We start from the raw sequence: 20830 nt of genomic DNA, 5'->3' as shown, positions 1-20830 counted from the left end.
ATGAGTGAGCAGGAGGACTTCTGGGAACTACGATTTTGGTTTCCGTCGCGCCAGGCAAACTCAATCAAGCCCAGATAAGTGTTCTGAGGTGATTTTGAATACTGTCGTGACCCTGGTCTGATGTTAACACAGGCCTTTTTGCATCGTTTCCACAGTCATTTGATTTATTACGGTGTTTAATTCTCATAGCTGTAGATCTAGTATGGATGTTTACACCAGGACCGTGGCTTATAGAGTACATGTCCACCTTATGCTGTCATAACACACATACACACACACACACACACACACACACACTCCTAACACACACACATACTAACTCTAACGTCAGAGTCTGAGATTTACAGATAGGGTCTGTGACAGACTATGGAAAAAAAAACAGAAAAAAAACCTCCCATGGACACACAAACACACTATTTTGATGTTCTTCCCCAAGTGATAGGAGCAAGGAAGGGATCAAAGGTTACTAATCATGTTGGGTGGCAGATGTAATTGAGCCATGGTGAGTTACAGGTAGAGAGAAAGAGAGAGAGAGAAACAGAGAGAAAGAAAGAAAGAGAGAGAAAGAAAGAGAAAGATTGTGTGAGAATGGTAAAGAAAGTATAACGGCTCCCTCACCTGTTGTGATGTAAATATGCAATGCCTTTCTTTACGTTATTATTAGTGGCATAACTGGCCAGACATGGTGAACCTTTTCTGGTGTGTGACTGTACTACTACTGTACTACTTCAGAAGCTTGATGAAGAGAACCAAGACCGAGAAAGAAAGAAAGAAAAAAGAAAAAAAAGACACTCAGAACTGGTTAAAAATGTAAAAAATAAATAAAAACAAAACAACGTCAAGATTGGACGACGTTACGTTTGTGGTTGATGATGATGATGATGATGTCGCCTCCTCGACAACGACCTACCTGTCTGTCCAGTCAGTGGTGGTTCCCATGGAGACGAGGGAGAGCGCCCCCCTCCCCCCCAATTCCCCCGCGGTCGACGGACCCCTCCAAGCTTGTGTGAGAAAGGAAGAGGATGAAGATGATGATGAAGAAGAAGAAGAGTATGAATCTAGTGTGTGGAGTATGCACTGTAAATGTTTCTTTTCCCTGTTGAAAGTCGAAGTGGGACCATGTTCAGTTTTTCACCGTGATGGATCAGTACAGTATATCAGGTTGTTATGGTAACAGTACCTACCCTCCCCCCCTCCTTTTTTGTACCATAGTACTGGTTTATTTATATGTTTGTGTCCTTCTATCTAGGCAGTGTTACCTAGTCCTACTGTTCAGAGTCAGAGAGAGAGAGAGCTCTCGTTGATTGGATGCGTTAACTAAAACAGCTCTGTTTTTTTATCCAGATGTTCATTTTGGGTTGTTTTATTTTCTGTTCATTTTTTTTTTCTTTTTTCAATTGTTTGCTTGTTTGTTTTCTTACCAAAACATTAGGGCAAGAACCCAATAGTGGACTTGCATTGCCGTGGTAGTATTTATTTTGAATTAAATTAAAAAGAATACATTTCAGGGTTTTCATGTCGTCAATCTGTCGTTTATTTTGCCTGTGGGATGTTTCAGGTCCCAGACATTACTCATACACATACGTGTATTGGAAAAGAATATCCCGGTTTTTATTAAGAATGGAACGTACAGCAGAGGAGTTACAGGTCTGAGGAGACATTATTACATAATTATATATGATCATATTATGTGACAGGCGGGGTTCGAACCAGGGTCTTCTACATGGCAGGCACAAGCGTCGACCACATCCTCCAACTCAGAGGACCAGACTTGAGTTTTCATGTCTCCTCCACTTCCTTCCTTCTCAAAGCACATTGGAGGAGAACATCTAAAGGGGAGGAGCCCAGGTCTTCTCATCCATGTGCTTTGAGTAGTAAGGAGTGGAGGACTGAGGAGACTGACCATGTTTCTAACATGAGAAAGGGCCTGTGGTTCCAGATCACCTCTGTTAATCAGACACACTCAGTCTGAGTCTCAGGCTGCGTTCGTAAATTCGCTCTGGAAATCTGATCAGCACTCATGGGATGCCTCTTGTCCAATCAAATGACTTGGTCGCTCTATGTTGTTGAACCCAGTGTGTGCTCCGTCGCTCTCAGAGTGAATTTTTTCAAACGCAGCCTCAGCAGATCAGGTCCACCTCTGCTCCTGAAGAAACCGCTTCTGCACTTCCCCTGTTTATCACCAACTGCCAAATCATTCCGTAACACTCGCCACCTAGAGCGTTCTATATGTGGTATCTACCTAGCAACAACACTTTGATTGGCTACAAAATGAAGCATCATAATTTATGCATTTCTGGTGAACAAATATTATACATATCACCTCGGCACACAATTTGGGTGACTTTATTTCGCCATCAGCACTGAATGAGTTAAACAAATCATCATGCAACACACGTTACAATACAGCAATGGAGGGGGGGGGGCATTTTATGTCTCTATACAGCCTTATAAATAAACTAAGACAAGTATTACTGATACTCTACTGTATGTGTACATCAAGGTACTGTATGCTATGAAAATAGGATTCACTTTACAAGGTTTGTTGAAACCAGTGGAGGCTGGAGGAGGTAGAAATCGGAGGACAGACTCACTAATGCATGGAATGGAATAAGAAATCATTCCTCGTTCAATCCCATGCATTTACAATGAGCCCGTCCTCCGATTTCTACCTCCTCCAGCCTCCAATGGTTGAAACACAATTTTTCAGTCAAACATTCTTGAGATTTTGAGATTCTGCCTCATCCCAGGCATCCCTTCTTCCTCTGGTACTTTTCCTTCAGTGGTTCTATCCTCCCTCTCTTCCTGTTATCCTCTATCCTCACGTCCATCTCAAAAGGCCATTGGAGGAGAAGGTCTGAGGTTCCGCCCCCTCAGACCTTGTCCTCCAATGAGGTTTGAGGAAGGAGGTGAGGAGAGGAGAGGAGGATGTGAGGAAATCAAGGAAAAAAAGGGTTTTGAGATTTGACCACAATCAGTGACTTTCGGAACCATTTCCTGTCTGGTTCTGCACCACTTCCTGGCATCTCCAACTACCAGTCCAGAGGTCAAAGGTCAATCCTCACTCTGGGATGGCGGGGGGCCAGTCCACGTCTACAGACTGAAGAACACAGAGACACAAACATCTCAGTCAATACGAGGCTTCTGACACCGCGTCAACTATGCCTTGGTAACGTCACCATCATTATGCATTTTTTATCATTTATTTTTTCCTTATTATTACAACATCGTCAAGTTATAGACAATACAACAGTTTTGCAGAATACATTTTGATTGTTAGCTATACCTCTACCCCCATCCCTCTACCTGCACCTCCAACCAACAGAATGATAACACGCATCATTATGTGTTATCTCAGTAGCTCTATATGGTATGGTATGTATGTTAGACACATGTGTGTTAAGGTGCTGAGCCCACCTCCACGTCCAGCTCCAGGATGTCTGTGTCTGTCTTCAGCAGCTCACACAGGTTGGGCTTGGTGCGGCCGAAGTCTCCGTGGACAAACTCCTTAATGTACCTGGGGACCGGGGTCAAGGAGGGCTAGTTGGGGGAGGTGTGTGTGTGTCTGTGTGTCTGTCTGTTGAGTGTGTACATGCCTGCCTGCCTGCCTGCCTGCCTGCTTGCGTCTGTGTGTGTGTGTGTGTGTGTGACTGTCTATCTATCTGTCTGTCTGTTGAGTGTGTGTGTGTGTGTGTCTGTCTGTTGAATGTGTACATGTGTGCCTGCCTGCGTGTGTGTGTGTGTGTATCCCTGCAAGTGTGTGTGTGTACACCATTGTGCACGTGTGTGTGTGTGAGTGTGTGTGAGCAGTAAGGATGCGTCCCGGCCTGGGTCTTCAGCTCCAGGGTGAAGTGGTGCTGGTCCAGGTAGCGTGTGTTCATGGTGTGGACGGCCCTCGTCCTCACGGCCAGCGGCCGGCGGTGCAGCACCCTGAGAGGGGTCTTCTGGGCGATCTTGAGGTCCTGGGACACACACACACACACACAACGGGAGACACACACACACCGTTACACACACACCGGGAGACACACACCGTTACACACATACCAGGAGACACACACACCGTTACACACACACACACTGTTACACACACACCGTCACACACACACACACACTGTTACACACACACCGTCACACACACACACACTGTTACACACACACCGTTACACACACATCCTACCAGATCTAAGGGTTTATAAAGTCAGGTTTATTTGATATACATTTTCATATACAGAGAAGAGAAAATGGCTGATATGAAGTATTACTAATGACATTTAAGACATCTTGTTGAGGGTTACACACATTCTACCACATCCACAAAGGTTTATAAAGTTATGAGACAAAATACCTTATATTAAGTAATAATGATATTTAAGACATTCTAGTTGGTAAAACATGTTTGATTAAAGAAAAGTTCTAGTGTTCTATGATAATGTTCTAATGTTCTAGGGTAACATTCTCGATTCAGATTTAAGGTTTAGAATCATGTTGGTTGACCATGAAGAGATAGTTGAACAGACAGTTAGTGGTAGTGGGTAGTGGTGGCCTAGTGGATAGTGAGGTGAACTGGTGATCAGAAGGTGTGTGTTCAAGTCCCACCTGGGAACACCACCACTTGTGTGCCCTTGAGTAAGGCACTTAGCCCTCAGTTACTCCAGGGACACTAATTGTAAATCGCTTTGGATAAAAGCGTCTGCTAAATGGTAAAAATGTATGGATGCAGTGTTTCCTCTATATGCATTTATTGGTGGCGGGCCGCCGAATTTCCTCCGCCACTAATTGATTCAGTCCACACACAAAAAATAAATAAAAATAATAATAATCCACCTCTGAACATTTTAGCTGATTAAAATATATCTGATCCTAGATCAGCGCTATAATGGATGTTGACTAAAAGTGCACCTAAATCCACGCCCATCTCTCTCTAACCGCTGATCCAAAATCAGATTAATGACATTAAACATTCAGTTGACGACGTGACACAAGGGCTACTCCTGATTGGTCTAAATGTGAACCGGCATGAGAACCGTGCAGACTCAACCATCCCTGCTCAGCAGTCTTACCTGCCAAAATGCTCGGGCGCCTGTGTTTTCTCCTCGCAAATAACGGGCTAAAAGTCACCGGTAGTACCATCTAAAAGATACAAAAAGCTGATCTAGCTAGCTAGGTGCACACATAAGATATCACGTTAAATAACTTCGGAAAATTAAACGAAAACAGCGACAGATGGATGGATTTTTCAAGAAAAAAGATGTCCCAGACACTTCAAACATTGCTGAAGCTAGCAGTGGCTATGAGCGATCCGAAACTGCATGGCTGGCAGGAGCAAAGGAGCTCGTTGGTGGATCAGCTAACAACGTTTATGGCGGGGTACCACCACCACCACCAGCTACAACTACAGCGGGAGAACAAGCAGCAGCTACTGTGCGCTGTGGTATGTACACCAACATATATTACTTTCGTTTGTTACTTTTATTTGGACTTTGGATTTTAAGACCACTTTAATTCATGAAAAGGTCCAGAGTTTCTTGTTGCAAACGGAGGAAGGACAAACAACAGGTGCGTTGAAACCAACACCCAATCATGCCAGGACGATGGCTAATTTGATAATTTTGATAGCCATCACATCTAGTTGAAAAACTGTCGCAAGTTGAAGAACTCGCGCAAGTTGGAAATACTCTGAAACTTTCGCCAAGTTGGACATACTTTTCCTGTTGTGTTTGAGACGGAGCCAAGACTGCTCGTTTGGAAGGACATTGGATCAGTGAGTAACGTAAACCTTCAGAGCTGATGGATGGAAACCGGTATCACAAGTTTATATTCTGTATATTCTATATATTTTTTTTGCCATCCTCCCTCTAGTTTTGGTTGAAATTAGGTCGTTGTTTTGAGCGCGCGTGCGCGTTTCATTCCTGGAGGAAACACTGCGATGTCTTAGTTAAGGAGACAGAGACAGTTAAGAGACAGTTGAAGAGACAGCTGAAGAGATAGTTAAGCGACAGTTAAGAGACATGTGTGTTCTCACCTTGATGTCGTGCATGAAGGTGATGTCTTCTTCCTGGATGGGCTTCAGGGTCCAGATGAGGGCCGTGTAACACTTGGTCTTCTCCTCCTCCCCCTCCTTCATATGGCCCATCGCCTCTCTGCGCACACACACACACACACACACACACACACACACACACACACACACACAGGTGAGATCTCTGTAGGTGTAGTGTGTGAGGGAGCAGCAGACCAGATGCTCACCTGGACACAATCTGTAGATCTCGAACTCTGATCTTATCTGACGACTGGTTGATGGTCTGTGAGAGGAGGAGACAACACTGTCAGTCACGTCCTGTGTGTGTGTGTGCGTGTGTGTGTGTGTGTGAATGAAAGCATGTGTGTTTATGAACGTGTGTGTGTGTGTGTGTGTGTGTGTGTGTGTGTGTGTGTGTGTGTGTGTGAATGAATGCATGTGCAATTATGAACGTGTGTGTGTGTGTGTGTGTGGGAGTGTATGAATGAATGTGTGTGTGTGTGTGTGTGTGTGTGTGTGTGTGTACCTCCTGCAGCAGTCGGACCTCTGCCTTAGTGAGTCTGGACCTGTGAGGGTTCAGCAGCTCCATGGCGAACGGTCGACCTGAGAGAGACAGAGAGACAGAGAGACACAGAGACAGAGACAGAGAGACAGAGAGAGACAGAGAGAGACACAGAGAGAGACAGAGAGAGACAGAGAGAGACAGACAGAGAGAGACAGAGAGAGACACAGAGAGAGACAGAGAGACAGAGAGAGACAGACAGAGAGAGACAGAGAGACAGAGAGAGAGAGATACAGAGAGAGAGACAGAGAGACGCATCACCATGAGCCCGTCCTCCCCCTCCTACCTCCGCCAGCCTCCCCTGACCCCAGCCTCCCCTGACCCCAGCCCCCCCAGCCTCCCCTGACCCCAGCCTCCCCTGACCCCAGCCTCCCCTGATCCCAGCCTCCCCTGATCCCAGCCTCCCCTGACCCCAGCCTCCCCCCTCTCCCCTCTCTGCATGCAGGCGGGTGTCTCACCGTTTCCGAGCGTCCGCACATCCACGTCCTCCCTCCCTGAAGAGGAGAAGTTAAACTCTGCAGACCCCCAGGGGAGAGAGGAGACAGGCGTTACTAATACATACCAGAGGGATTCATCAGTGTGTCCGTCTCTGTGTCCATCGACCCCCAACCTGAGGTTATTGTTTGTGTAGCCTGTTATCAACAAGGTGATTTGATACCACTCCATTCCGTCCATTCCAATGAGCCCGTCCTCCCATTTCTACCTCCGCCGGCCCCCCCTGGTGTCGACTCACCCTCGACCCCGAAAGAGACTCGTAGCGGGGCAGCGATCAGCTCCTCCACAGACGACTCCATCCTCCTCTCCCCGTCTATCACCCAGGGGGTCTGGGGCAGCTCGCGGGAGTACTTGTTGTACCTCCCTGAGGAACAAAGACGACGTCAAATGTTTTCTTCATTTCTTTTACTTACTTTACTTGCTTTTTCTTTTTTCAGTCCAACTTGTATACTTGTTGTTGTTTGTATTGGATAGAGACAGTGATGGAAGGAGGAGAGGGCATGGCAGCTTTTTTTGGGGGTGGCCAGATTTTATTCAAGAGGGCAGCAGCGCATGTACACGTGAGTGTCTAGCATCTGACGAGAATCCACAATTTAGAGTTTATTTGCTCTTCTGGTTAGATGCTAAACTGCATTTTGTTGTCTGGTACTTCCTCGAAATCGAATCTAATTCGAACCCTTGCCGACATTGTGTGCACTGTAGGCTGTGGAGGTGGACCACTGGACCACCCCATGCCCCGTCTAAAGTCAGTCGCTTGAGTTCTGAGTTCTCAGTTTGGATTGAACCCAGTCCAACTTTAACGTCGAGAATGTGAGATGAAACGTGACTGAAGCCCGGTGGTTGGCACCTGAAACCACGAGGGCGTTACCTAGCAACCTTACCTGCCACAAACACAGCCGTATGCAGACACTGGATGTCCTGGCCGATGGATCTACTGGCTGGCCGTGAAGGGGGACAGGGAAACTTACTAGACAGGGAGAGGGAGGGATGGGGGAGGGGGGGGGAGAGAAAGGAAGAGAAAGAGGGAGAGATTGAAGTGACATATTCAATATGAGAACATCTTTCAGACAGTAACACCAGACGCAGGAGGAGGAGGGCCACCAACAGTACTTACTCCAGAAACTTCTCATCTGACACCTTCTCCAGGGCTTTGACCACCGCCATCCTAGTGTAGATGGACTGGAGGGGGAACAGATGGAAGTTTAGGGACATGGAAAGTCACACAGAGGTCAGTAACATAGTGACGTCTCCAGCTGTTCCCTGACCTGTTTGGTCTTGGTTGGTTTGAAGCAGTCAGAGCAGATGACAGACCTGAGGAGACACACGACACACTTTACTAACATAACTAGTGTCTTACAATACGATTTGATGTATATGTTACATTCAATGATGATTTGATGTATATGTTACATTCAATGATGATTTGATGCACTTTGCTGGTTCCATGCCTTATCATATCTGTCAATCAATCAGTCATCCCTCTATCCAGTCATCCCTCTAAAAAAACGTTATCGTCCAAACAGGAAGTGACTTACAGGAAGTGACAGTCTGCGTCGGTCTCTGGGTGTGTGAAGCCCACGCCCACCTCAAACTCACACACTCTGAGACTCTGAAAGGAGAAACACCTGTTATTACACCTGTTATTATAGGTCGTAATACATCAAGGAGAAGAGAACATATGTTAACACATCATATCTAAATCGTAGGTTAACAAAATCAGCATTTAATTCTTCCTCGTTGGTGTTTCTCTGTGCATCAGAACGCTGGGCCCGACTACTTCCGGGTCAGGGGGGGTCGCTTGCCTTGGTTACTACGGTTACTCCCCCCAGCTCCTTGGAGACGAGGCCGTTCATGATCCACTTAAAGACCTCCTTCACCAGGATGACGTCGTCCTTGTCCAGACACATACTCTTCTCTCTGGCCGGCGCCACAAGCATGGGAAGTAAAAGAGAGAGATGAGATTACATGACATCACAATACTGAGGTCAAACGTAGGAGATATGGGCCAAATACCGCTAGTGTGCACGCCTGCTCCAGTGGAGGCTGGTGGAGGTAGACATCGGAGGACGGGCTCGCTGTAATGCCCGGGAAGGGAATGAGGAACGGTGTGTTTGATACCGTTCCTCACTCGGGTTCTGTGTGTTCCAACGAGCCCGTCCTCCGATGTCTACCTCCGCCAGCCTCCCCTGCGGGAGCATCCAGTGACCTCACCTCACTTCCTTCTTGACGTGGAGCCAGCAGGAGTGCTGTGGAGATATCCCAGATAAAACAATCGGTTATATATACGTCATAAATATCAGATCATACCTACCAGTATACCCATCATATACCTACCACTACCTACCTACATTCAATGATCTATATTTAGACCAGCGCCGCCTAGATTGCTGTTGAGATTATTGGATTTCTAATGACAAAAGCTTTGGGTTTTTTAGCAGGATCCATCAACTATGATTTCTCACGCCTTCTAGTGGTCAATCCAGCACACTGCAGTGTGCCATAGTCTGGCTAGGATGACAATAATGAACAGCAGATGGGCTGTCAGAAGATAGGCTGTCTCTCTCCTTCACGTTTCATACATTTACAACGACCCCCCGTCCTCTGGTTTCTACCTCCAGCCTCCCCTGGTGTGGACTCGTCAGGGAACATGGACTCACCTCTCTGACTAACAGCTGGGCCGGCAGGGAGACGGACAGAACCATCTGGTCAAACTGGTAGTTCTGAGCCTTCACCCCCTCTGAGATCTGCACATTCAGAACAGCAACAAGTCAATGCCTCCCCCCGCCCACTCCAGAGTTGGTTTAGTCCGACACCCTTTATAGCTACAGTTAGGATAATAATGATGATACTTGAGCTACAGCGTCGCCCTAGAAGAGCATTGGTGATCATGGTTGATCTGATGAGTAGCTGCCATTTTGAAAGTGTTGCATTATTTTGGCACCTTGTGCCTGGGGAAGCAAGTGGAAGACACAAGCGTCGATCACTATGCCGAGAGGACGTCCTCGTGGTCCGAGGGTGACGTGTCTCAGACAGGGCTACCTCCCTCTCCAAACCGCCTCCACTACATAGCTTTTTTTTACGTTTTTACATTACACTTTACAACCATTTAGCAGCACGCTTTTATCCAAAGTGACTTACAATCTGAGATTCCAGGGACAGTCTCCCTGGAGTAACTTAGGGCTGAGTGCCTTACTCAAGGGCACACTAGTGGTGGTGTTCCCAGGTGGGATTTGAACTCATGTCCTTCTGATCACCAGCCCAACTCACTATCCACTCCACCACCGCTACCCCTCTGTCTACGGCACACTGTGCTCCACCTCTCTGTCCAGAGCGTGATGTTTGTGACGCAGTAGGAGAACACACACCTTGGTGGCGTAGGCTTTACTACACAGCTCCTGCAGGACGCCCAGACACACCACACACACGTCCGGGTCCGCAGCCTTCCTCCCGTTGGACGCTTCCTCCGGAACCGCGGCGAGGTCACCCTCCGATTGGACGTCGGACTCTGTGGCTCCTCCCACCCTCATTTTCTTACATGGGGGATTTTCCTCTGGATGCCCCGCCCCCGGCGCCGAGGCGTCCTGGGATTGGTTGTTGTTGTCGCCATCTTGGGATTGGTCAGTGTCTGCGTCGGCGATGAAAGCACGGAGTTCCTGGAGTGTATCCTGAATGGGACAAAGAAACAAAGAAACAAATGTACATACGCATCAACAACGAACAGGCATGGAAATCCACATTCTTTTATTCAGTGCGTAACTGAACTCAACTCCAATCATAATGACGTTGAGGTTGAGTGACTCAACCTCAGGGGAGGCTGGTAGAGGTCGAAATTGGAGGACGTGTTAGATACCGTTCCTCATTCCACAATTCGATGCATTATAACGAGCCCGTCCTCTGATTTCTACCTCCACCAGCCTCCCCGGTTCAACCCAAATGTCATATCACTTGGGTTAAACTGTCCTGTTCTATTTATAGGAGTCAACTCTAGACTCAATATGGTTAAATGGTGACAGTCTTCCTGAGTGGTTCAGCCAATCAGGCTCAGCGGGGGGGGGGGGGGCAGACCTGGTAGGGCTGTCTGTAGGTCGCCTGCACCTCCACACAACAGAACCTCAGGACACAGCGAGCACAGCAGCCGGCAGCTAACAGCTTCTTCACGATCGCTCTGTCCTTCTCCTTCAGGGGCAACATTATAGCTGTTGATGGACAGAAAGGGGGAGACTGAAGGGGGGGGGAGAGAGAGGGGGAGAGAGAGAGAGAGAGAGAGAGAGAGAGAGAGAGAGAGAGAGAGAGAGAGAGAGAGAGAGAGAGAGAGAGAGAGAGAGAGAGAGAGAAAGGTCCATTGGGTTGCTCAGGGACGCATGCTGATTGACATCTGAAGTGCTCTTTCACAATCTTTTCGTGGTGTGATCATCTCGTACTTTGTTCTGTTATTAACTAAGTCACAGAGAGAGACAGAGAGAGAATACTGACTTGTTTAGAAGAGAACCTAAATGAAAGCCAAATACCAGACCCTAAAAAGTTAATTCAGTTATACAGCCGATTGTTGAAACTTTGTTCAGTTCAGTTTGTTCTTACCATAACGTTTCAGTTCTATTGGCTGCATACTTTAGTACGAGACGAGTGTAGGAGGAAATGTCTGACATTATTGATGACCCTGTGTAGCCTGGCTAAGCTAAGCTACATATATATTACTGCATAATAATGACAATATGAGGACTCAAATAAGAAGCACGAACTAAAAGACAACTATGAACCTACCTTGTGTGTAAGCTGACGAGTTGTAGAGAGTTGCAATATGGGTTTATGGAAAGTCAGAGAATAATTCAGTCACTTGGTCCCTCAGCATGTCTGGGAAACAAGACTTGTTTGGGGGCGGGTATTAAAGGGTTAATTCAGGTGAAGTAGACCAAACAAATCGAATCAGATGTAGACATCTGTGAATAACGGCTCATAAATGTATAGTAGGTGTCATTCAGACCAACACTACAGGTCGAGTTCATCCTCTTTAATTATATTTTCTACACAACATCATTCATTCATACGAAACATTTGAAATGTCGAGGTTTAACTGAGTTCGATGTGTACAATAGTCGATTACGACGGTCTTATACGCGCATGTTTAAATATTAAACCGCATGGCACATTTTCAGACAGCTAACACACGTCATATAGATGCGCCGTGGGTGTTGACAATAGGGTCCTTTTTTCCTCAAGAGTCGCAACCGGTGGCTTCTGGAACCTTCTAGTCTGAACGGGAGAAACATCTCCATCCGAACCCATCTGAACCCCATCAGTACTCTCCACAGCTCGGGAAACATCCATCCCGACCAGGATCAACTCGCTAACAACCCTAACCCTAAATTAGATCAAAAAAAGTAAGTCAAGATGCCTGAAATGATGTCGGCGCCCAAGATGATGAACGTCGGGAGGAGCAAAGGAGGGGCGTACGTGGACCGGGACAAGCCGGCCCAGATCAGGTTCAGTAACATCTCCGCCGGGAAAGGTAAACAGACACGGTTCTCATTCAGATTCTGCACCTGTCCTGACTTATCAACAGTCAACCCCTGAAGTTTGTGTTTGTCCAAGTTTGTCATATAAGACCCAAATGCGACACTCGCTAAGCTAGGCTAACTAGCTACAGTGAGAAGATGCCTCCCTGTCTGGGCAGAGACCCTTAACCCATGCTGCTGTAACCGTGACTCCACATTAATGTGCCTTATAGCAGATTTGCTAACCCATGCAGCCCTGTGTCATTCATTCAGTCAGTCATCAACAGGGACCCAGAAACATCATTCAACTTCACTGCTAAGTTCTAACTATGACTTGCATTTCCTGGGGTCTGTCTGTGTTTAGCCTGATGATGCTCTGGCTTTGTCTAGCTGGGTCATTTGCTCATGTCATGACGGCGGTCCTGCATGGCTGTTTAGGATGTACTGTAGCTTGTTTGCTAAAAGCTAGCTGTAAATGTATACAGATATTAATCCAGGGATGCGCTTGTCCCCATCACGAGTTTCTCTTTAGTCAACTTGACCATAAATGGCGCGCTGCTAGCTAGCTAGCTAGGATGGCTGGATGGATGGGCGGGTCCTCCATGCGCACAAGTTGACAGATCTTTTTGTTTGACAGCTGTGGCCGACTGCATCAGGACCAGCCTGGGCCCAAAGGGCATGGACAAGATGGTAAATACTCTCATAGCTTGGCTTCACTCTACCATCTTTGCTGTGTCATGTATGCTCTAATTAACGAGGAACTGATGCTTGTTGCAGATCCAGGACGGGAAGGGTGATGTGACCATCACCAACGACGGGGCCACCATCTTGAAACAGATGCAGGTGCTGCACCCTGCAGCCAGGATGGTACGTGCTCCAGAGGGTTAACCCACTGTGTTCCACCATGTTTAAAAATACTTTTGGTTGAAAGAAGAGACCCTTTCTCTGGGTCAAAGTTTTGTTTCCTTTCGAGGTGTCCAGAGTTTGACACTGTGTGTGTGTGTGTGTGTGTGTGTGTGTGTGTGTGTCAGATGGTGGAGCTGTCCAAGGCCCAGGACATCGAGGCTGGTGATGGCACCACCTCCGTGGTGGTGATCGCTGGTGCCCTGCTGGATGCCTGCTCCAAGCTGCTGCAGAAGGGTACGTGTTCTAGAACGTGTTCTACCGCTCACACCCCCTGCATGCATTAGTCTACGCCACTGTGGGTTGTAGTGTGTTTAAATGATCACCGAATGTATTTTTATATCCACTTAGTTTAAATTGCACTAATAGGTGATGACCACTGATTTGTAATGTCTTGATGAAGACAGAGATAGTCCTCTGTGGCTCAGTTGGTAGAGCATGGTGCTAAAAAAATGTATGTGCTCACTGCAATGTAAGTCACTTTGGATAAAAGTGTCAGCTAAATGGCATTATTATTAATAATAATAATAATAATAATTTGCACTGTCTAGTGACTGGTCTGCCGTTCCCCTGGCTGTCCAATCTCATTCCAGTGCCAGATTAACCTCAGTCAGCAGAAGGGCTGGGCCACAATAATGGCTCCTCCCTTTCGAAGGCCGAGAACAAGTTATGTAGTGTTAGAACTGTAGAGCTACTTTCTGCTGCTAGACAGATTATATATCCTTGAATGAGTGCTTGTGACATTTGCTTAATAAACTGAAATGCAGCAGTGGGGGGGAAAAAAACAACTAAATGAATAATAATAATAATATAGACAATTGACCAACCCATGAACTGTTATAGCGAGTATCAACTCACCAGCTGCCAAAGTATTTCGGAACACTCACCACCTAGAGTCACCCACGGCACTAAACAACTCCACCCTACAACCGAAACAATAACTAGCGCTGAAATCCATCAACGCGCTAACGGCGAGCCGCCCCTGTGCTCCAGGCATCCACCCCACCACCATCTCCGAGTCGTTCCAGAAGGCGGTGGACAAGGGCGTGGAGATCCTGACGGCCATGAGCCAGCCGGTCCAGCTGAGCGACCGGGAGACGCTCCTGAACAGTGCCACCACGTCCCTGTGCTCCAAGGTGGTGTCCCAGTACTCCAGCCTGCTGGCGCCCATGAGCGTGGACGCCGTCATGAGGGTCATCGACCCCGCCACCGCCACCGGCGTCGACCTCAACAACATCCGCATCGTCAAGAAGCTCGGGTGAGATGGGGGGGGTGCCAGGGAGGGGTGAGGTGCAGGGAGGAGGTAGGGATGGGTGAGGAGGGGGGGGGGGGGGTTGGTTATCGTCAGGGCAAAACTGAATCTTCCATGTCTGACTGTTAGGATCCAGAGTCCAACGTAGCGACTAGCTAGTTAAACATCTTCACTAGCTGACTGTCAGCTGCCTCTCTCTGGTTCTAACAGCTACACACACATATGCTCCTCTCTCTGGTTTGAGCACACGCAGGATGGAACCTTTGTCATAACATACGTGTGTTTGTGGCGTGTTTGCAGCGGGACCATTGATGACTGTGAGCTGGTGGACGGCCTGGTTCTGACCCAGAAGGTGGTGAACTCGGGCGTGTCCCGCGTGGAGAAGGCCAAGATCGGACTGATCCAGTTCTGTCTGTCCCCACCCAAGACCGACGTACGTCTGCAACACCACGTCCTCTCTGGTGTTTTACAGCAACTTTCCCCCGCTCCGTTTTCTCACTCTCCTCCTCTGTTTTCTTCTGTTTAAAATGTTCTATGCCTTTTCAATATCCTGATTCTCTCTCCAAGGCTATTCCTCTCATCCAACTCCTTCTCCCTCCTTCTCTCTTAATGTTGTCCTCTTTCTCTCCCTTCATGTTTTCTGTCTGTCCCTCTTTCTCTCTCCCTCCCTCCCTCCATGTTGTCCTCTCTCTCCCCCTCCCTCCCTCTTCATCTTGTCCACTGCCTCTTCATATTGTCCTCTCTTCCCTCTATCTCTCTCTCTCTCCCCTCCCTCTCTTCATATTGTCCTCTCTTCCCTCTATCTCTCTCTCTCTCCCCTCCCTCTCCTCATGTTGTCCTCTCTCCCTCCAGATGGACAACCAGATCGTGGTGTCGGACTACGCCCAGATGGACCGTGTGCTGCGGGAGGAGCGGGCCTACATCCTGAACCTGATCAAGCAGATCAAGAAGGCCGGCTGCAACGTGCTGCTGATCCAGAAGTCCATCCTGCGCGACGCCCTCAGCGACCTGGCCCTGCACTTCCTCAACAAGATGAAGATCATGGTGATCAAGGAGATCGAGAGGGAGGACATTGAGTTCATCTGCAAGGTACCACGCCTACAGGCCCGACGCCAGAGGTTGTGTGTCATGTTCTAATGCTTTGGTCCGCATATCGGGATCTGATGGAACGATCAGACTTTTTCTTTCGAAAAATGTGAATACATTTCCGTGTTGTTGAAAAACGACACGTCGCTAGTCAACTAACACAGCTTGTTTTGTGAGCCTGCTAACAGTGTATAGTGGTGTTTATAGTTAACTAGGTAGCAGTGGGGATTACTCACCCAATCCATTGCGTTGCAGTATTTTGGCTTGACTAGGGAGTTTGTGTTGTGATTCTCAACAACGTTGAAACGTAGTTCTGACATTTTGATTGGTTGCCGATATGCGGACCAAAAGACTAGAACGTGTCACATATACCAGAGATGCCACTCCCTTAGGAGATCACTACTGGCTGAGATGCCACAGAGTCTCCTTTATGTGACTGACCAATGTCCTTCCTCCACCCCTCTCCCTCCCCCTCCTCCCCCTACAGACCATTGGCACCAGGCCCATCGCCCACATTGACCACTTCCTGCCAGAGATGCTGGGCACGGCGGAGCTGGCGGAGGAGGTCAGCCTGGATGGCTCCGGCAAGCTGGTCAAGGTACCGTAACCCTGGCAACACCGTCACAATAGTAACCACCGGGTAACGTTGTCACAACAACAGTAACCATGGTAACATCCTCAAGACAGTAACCCCTGGTAACATCCTCACAACAGAGAGACACTGTGGGGGACAAACCCTCCAAACTTGACTTTTTCTTGGTTAGCCCCAAATATATATATATAAAAAAAAAAAAAGGAAATAGGTAAAACATTTAATAAGACAATCGTTAATGGATAAAAGACAGCTTAGATTTAAATATTTTAAGGGTTTGGGCCTGTTTGATTTCTTCAGGGAGTTTGTTCCAGGAGCATGCAGCAGCGTGACTGAAAGCTGCTGCACCGTGTTTTGTTTTCACTCTTGATTGAATGATTCGCTGATTAGTCTCAGCTGACCTTAGGGGCCTTGTGGGAATGTAGGGTGGGAGGAGATCTGATATGTATTTTGGTCCAAGACCATTTTGTGACTTGCCTTCTATACTGGTTTGGCATGATGGCATAATTTAAATCCTTCCCCTCTCTCCCTCTCTCTCTCTCCCCCCTCCCTCCCTCCCTGTAGATCACGGGCTGCACCAACCCAGGTAAGACAGTGAGCATCGTGGTGCGCGGCTCCAACAAGCTGGTGATCGAGGAGGCGGAGCGCTCCATCCACGACGCCCTCTGTGTGATCCGCTGCCTGGTGAAGAAGAGGTATGACTCTGCTGCCCCAGGGGAGGCTGGCGCAGGGGGACGTCGGAGGACGGGCCTCATTGTAACGCACGGAGCGGCATGAGGAATGTCTGATACCGATTCCTTGCGTTCAGCTCTGTGCGTTATGATTTATAGAACGAACCTGTCCTCCGATTTCTACCTCCGCCAGCCTCCCCCCCCCATCCTAGTTTTCTTATCTTATTGGAGTATGGTTTAACCTGACGGAGAGTCATTATTGCACGTGGCAGTTTTCATCTCCGCCAATCCTTGTTCTCACACTCTTCCACCTCCCTCCATCCCTCTCTCTCCTCTCTCCCTCCATCCATCTTTCTCCTACCTCCCTCTCCCTCCTCCTCTCTCTTCTCCCCTTCCCTCCATCTCTCTCTCTTCCCTCTCTCTCCTCCATCCCTCTCTTCCCCCTCTCCCTCCATCCCTCTCCCTCCCTCCCTCTCCCTCCACCCCTCTCCCTCCCTCCCTCTCTCCTCCATCCCTCTCCCTCCCTCCCTCTCTCCTCCACCCCTCTCCCTCCCTCCCTCTCTCCTCCACCCCTCTCCCTCCCTCCACCCCTCTCCCTCCCTCCCCTCTCCCTCCATCCCTCTCCTCCATCCCTCTCTTATCCCCTTCCCTCCATCCCTCTCCCTCCACCCCTCTCCCTCCCTCCCTCTCTCCTCCACCCCTCCCTCCATCCCTCTCCTCCACCCCTCTCCCTCCACCCCTCTCCCTCCCTCCCTCTCTCCTCCACCCCTCTCTTATCCCCATCCCTCTCTCCTCCACCCCTCTCCCTCCCTCCCTCCCTCTCCCTCCATCCCTCTCCCTCCCTCCCTCCCTCTCCCTCCCTCCCTCTCTCCTCCACCCCTCTCCCTCCCTCCCTCCCTCTCCCTCCACCCCTCTCCCTCCCTCCCTCCCTCTCCCTCCCTCCCTCTCTCCTCCACCCCTCTCCCTCCCTCCCTCCCTCTCCCTCCACCCCTCTCCCTCCCTCCCTCCCTCTCCCTCCACCCCTCTCCCTCCCTCTCCCTCCATCCCTCTCCCTCCCTCCCTCCCTCTCCCTCCCTCCCTCTCCCTCCACCCCTCTCCCTCCCTCCCTCTCTCCTCCACCCCTCTCCCTCCCTCCCTCCCTCTCCCTCCCTCCCTCTCTCCTCCACCCCTCTCCCTCCCTCCCTCCCTCTCCCTCCATCCCTCTCCCTCCCTCCCTCCCTCTCCCTCCCTCCCTCTCTCCTCCACCCCTCTCCCTCCCTCCCTCTCCCCTCCACCCCTCTCCCCCCTCCCTCCCTCTCTCCTCCATCCCTCTCCCTCCCTCCCTCTCTCCTCCACCCCTCTCCCTCCATCCCTCTCCCTCCCTCCCTCTCTCCTCCACCCCTCTCCCTCCCTCCCTCTCTCCTCCCTCCCTCTCCCTCCCTCCCTCTCCCTCCCTCCCTCTCCCTCCCTCCCTCTCCCCTCCATCCCTCTCCCTCCCTCCCTCTCCCCTCCATCCCTCTCCCTCCCTCCCTCTCTCCTCCCTCCCTCCCTCTCCCTCCCTCCCTCTCTCCTCCACCCCTCTCCCTCCCTCCCTCCCTCTCTCCTCCCTCCCTCCCTCTCCCTCCCTCCCTCTCTCCTCCACCCCTCTCCCTCTCCCTCCCTCCCTCTCTCCTCCACCCCTCTCCCTCCCTCCCTCTCCCCTCCATCCCCCTCCCTCCCTCCCTCTCTCCTCCACCCCTCTCCCTCCCTCCATCCCTCTCCCTCCCTCCCTCTCCCCTCCATCCCCCTCCCTCCCTCCCTCTCTCCTCCACCCCTCTCCCTCCCTCCATCCCTCTCCCTCCCTCCCTCTCCCCTCCATCCCCCTCCCTCCCTCCCTCTCTCCTCCACCCCTCTCCCTCCCTCCATCCCCCTCCCTCCCTCCCTCTCTCCTCCACCCCTCTCCCTCCCTCCATCCCTCTCCCTCCCTCCCTCTCCCCTCCATCCCTCTCCCTCCCTCCCTCTCCCTCCATCCCTCTCCCTCCCTCTCCCTCCCTCTCTCCTCCACCCCTCTCTCCTCCACCCCTCTCCCTCCCTCCCTCTCCCTCCCTCCCTCTCCCTCCCTCCCTCCCTCTCCCTCCCTCCCTCTCCCTCCCTCCCTCCCTCCCTCTCCCTCTCTCCCTCCCTCCCTCCCTCCCTCCCTCTCCCCTCCCTCTCCTCCCTCCCTCTCCCTCCCTCCCTCTCTCCCTCCCTCCCTCCCTCCCTCTCCCTCCCTCCCTCCCTCTCCCTCCCTCCCTCCCTCCCTCCCTCTCCCCTCCCTCTCCTCCATCCCTCTCCCTCCATCCCTCTCCTCCCTCCCTCTCCCTCCCTCCCTCTCTCCTCCCTCTCCCTCCCTCTCCCTCCCTCCTCCCTCCCTCTCCCTCCCTCCCCAGGGCCCTGATAGCCGGAGGCGCGGCCCCAGAGATAGAGCTGGCCCTGCGTCTGGCTGAGTACTCCCGCACCCTCCCCGGCATGGAGGCCTACTGTGTCCGCGCCTACGCCGACGCCCTGGAGGTCATCCCCTCCACGCTGGCCGAGAACGCCGGCCTCAACCCCATCTCCACGGTAACCGAGCTGCGCAACAGACACGCCCAGGGGGAGATCAACGCTGGCATCAACGTCCGCAAGGTGAGACTCATGATGTCGCCACGTCTTGATTTCTTCATTGGTTGAGGGTTTTTTTTGTGTTCGCCCAATGAGACGAGTCCTTGTTTGCTGACCTGTCGGCGGCTCCGTACCTTTGAGTTATTATGTCAGTTTGACTGGTTTATGCATCAATGACTAAAAACACTCGCTAAAACCTCCCGTTTTAGTTGTGCTGTTATTTTATTGTGATGTATTGTTATGATCTGGGGCGTTTTGGGGCGTGTCTAACTCTTATCTCTCTCTCTCTCTCAGGGTGGCATCTCTAACATCCTGGAGGAGTTGGTGGTGCAGCCTCTCCTGGTGTCCCTCAGCGCCCTGACCCTCGCCACCGAGACGGTGCGCAGCATCCTCAAGATCGACGATGTGGTCAGTCTCCTCTTTTTTCTTCTTCAGCTCATTCAGCAAGGGGAATAATGGCTGCGTTCGTAGATTCGCTCTGGAAATCTGATCAGCACTCATGCAATGCCTCTGGTCCAATAAAATTACGTGGTCCCTTTATGATGTTGAAGCCAGGGTGCGCTCCGGCGCTCTCAGCGAATTTACGAACGCAGCCAAAATCTCCCTAGGGTGACTTTATTCACCAAAGAATGCATAGATTATGATGCTTAATTTTGTCAGAGTGTTGTTGCTAGATAGATACCACATAAAACACTCTAGGTGGTGAGTGTTCCGGAACTTTTGGGCAGTTGGTGGTTTAGTCTCCGAATCTCATCTAATTAGATATTCATAGTCATTATGCGCTTGTGCTTCAAAGCAGCAAAAAAAATATTCTTCACAGGAAGAAGGGATGCGTGCGTAGAGGGGGCTCAGATCCTAGTAACCGTGGATCTTCAGGGCCCACTTTCACCCCAACGTTAGTGTTCTCTATGAATATCCACTGAAACATGGTTTTTTTCCCTCCTCTTCCAGGTCAACACCCGATAAGAAGGTCCCCTTAGCCAACGTACCTGCCCTGTGTACCTGTTACTGCAGCTGCTTGTGCCGCAAGGGATGCTGGGACGCTGCTTGCCGAAGACCCGTCTGTCCAGTTGTCCTCTATAGTTGTTGCGTTGCATAAATTAATAAAAACCGTTCGTTTTTTTTGACACTCCATTCCTGGTCTTTGTGGTTTGTGT

At 50.0% G+C, this 20830-nt stretch overlaps 2 protein-coding genes across 3 annotated transcripts; one reads left to right on the top strand and one right to left on the bottom strand.

Annotated features, from left to right (window-relative positions):
• Nucleotides 1–2639: 2639 nt before the first annotated feature.
• pus10 (pseudouridine synthase 10) lies at nucleotides 2640–11927 on the bottom strand. Of its 2 annotated transcripts, none has more exons than XM_080546646.1 (18): nucleotides 11841–11927; nucleotides 11145–11300; nucleotides 10445–10744; nucleotides 9737–9823; nucleotides 9291–9325; nucleotides 8882–8996; nucleotides 8615–8688; nucleotides 8345–8390; nucleotides 8194–8258; nucleotides 7961–8046; nucleotides 7318–7443; nucleotides 7043–7099; nucleotides 6549–6625; nucleotides 6250–6305; nucleotides 6026–6143; nucleotides 3820–3962; nucleotides 3418–3517; nucleotides 2640–3100 (listed from the first exon to the last, which is right to left on the bottom strand). In XM_080546646.1, the coding sequence occupies exons 2-18, from the start codon at nucleotides 11268–11270 to the stop codon at nucleotides 3062–3064; spliced, it is 1650 nt and encodes a 549-aa protein (XP_080402772.1). In that variant the 5' UTR covers nucleotides 11271–11300; nucleotides 11841–11927; the 3' UTR covers nucleotides 2640–3061. The 2 variants fall into 2 exon arrangements, with proteins under 2 accessions (XP_080402772.1, XP_080402773.1); XM_080546647.1 differs by having other exon boundaries at nucleotides 11145–11275; nucleotides 11841–11869.
• A 369-nt stretch (nucleotides 11928–12296) lies between these two features.
• Nucleotides 12297–20805, top strand: cct4 (chaperonin containing TCP1, subunit 4 (delta)). Its single transcript, XM_080546214.1, has 12 exons — nucleotides 12297–12585; nucleotides 13209–13261; nucleotides 13349–13438; nucleotides 13603–13711; nucleotides 14468–14732; nucleotides 15027–15159; nucleotides 15579–15815; nucleotides 16300–16410; nucleotides 16969–17099; nucleotides 19463–19697; nucleotides 19968–20081; nucleotides 20625–20805. Exons 1-12 carry the CDS (start codon nucleotides 12468–12470, stop codon nucleotides 20637–20639), a joined length of 1611 nt encoding a protein of 536 aa, XP_080402340.1. The 5' UTR covers nucleotides 12297–12467; the 3' UTR covers nucleotides 20640–20805.
• Nucleotides 20806–20830: the final 25 nt, after the last annotated feature.

Source organism: Nansenia antarctica (genome assembly GCF_963989245.1).
Source record: "Nansenia antarctica genome assembly, chromosome: 16".
NCBI classification, from domain to species: Eukaryota; Metazoa; Chordata; class Actinopteri; order Argentiniformes; family Microstomatidae; genus Nansenia; species Nansenia antarctica.
The sequence above is the reverse complement of the archived record's forward strand: the minus strand, read 5'-3'. Positions and strand labels throughout refer to the sequence as shown.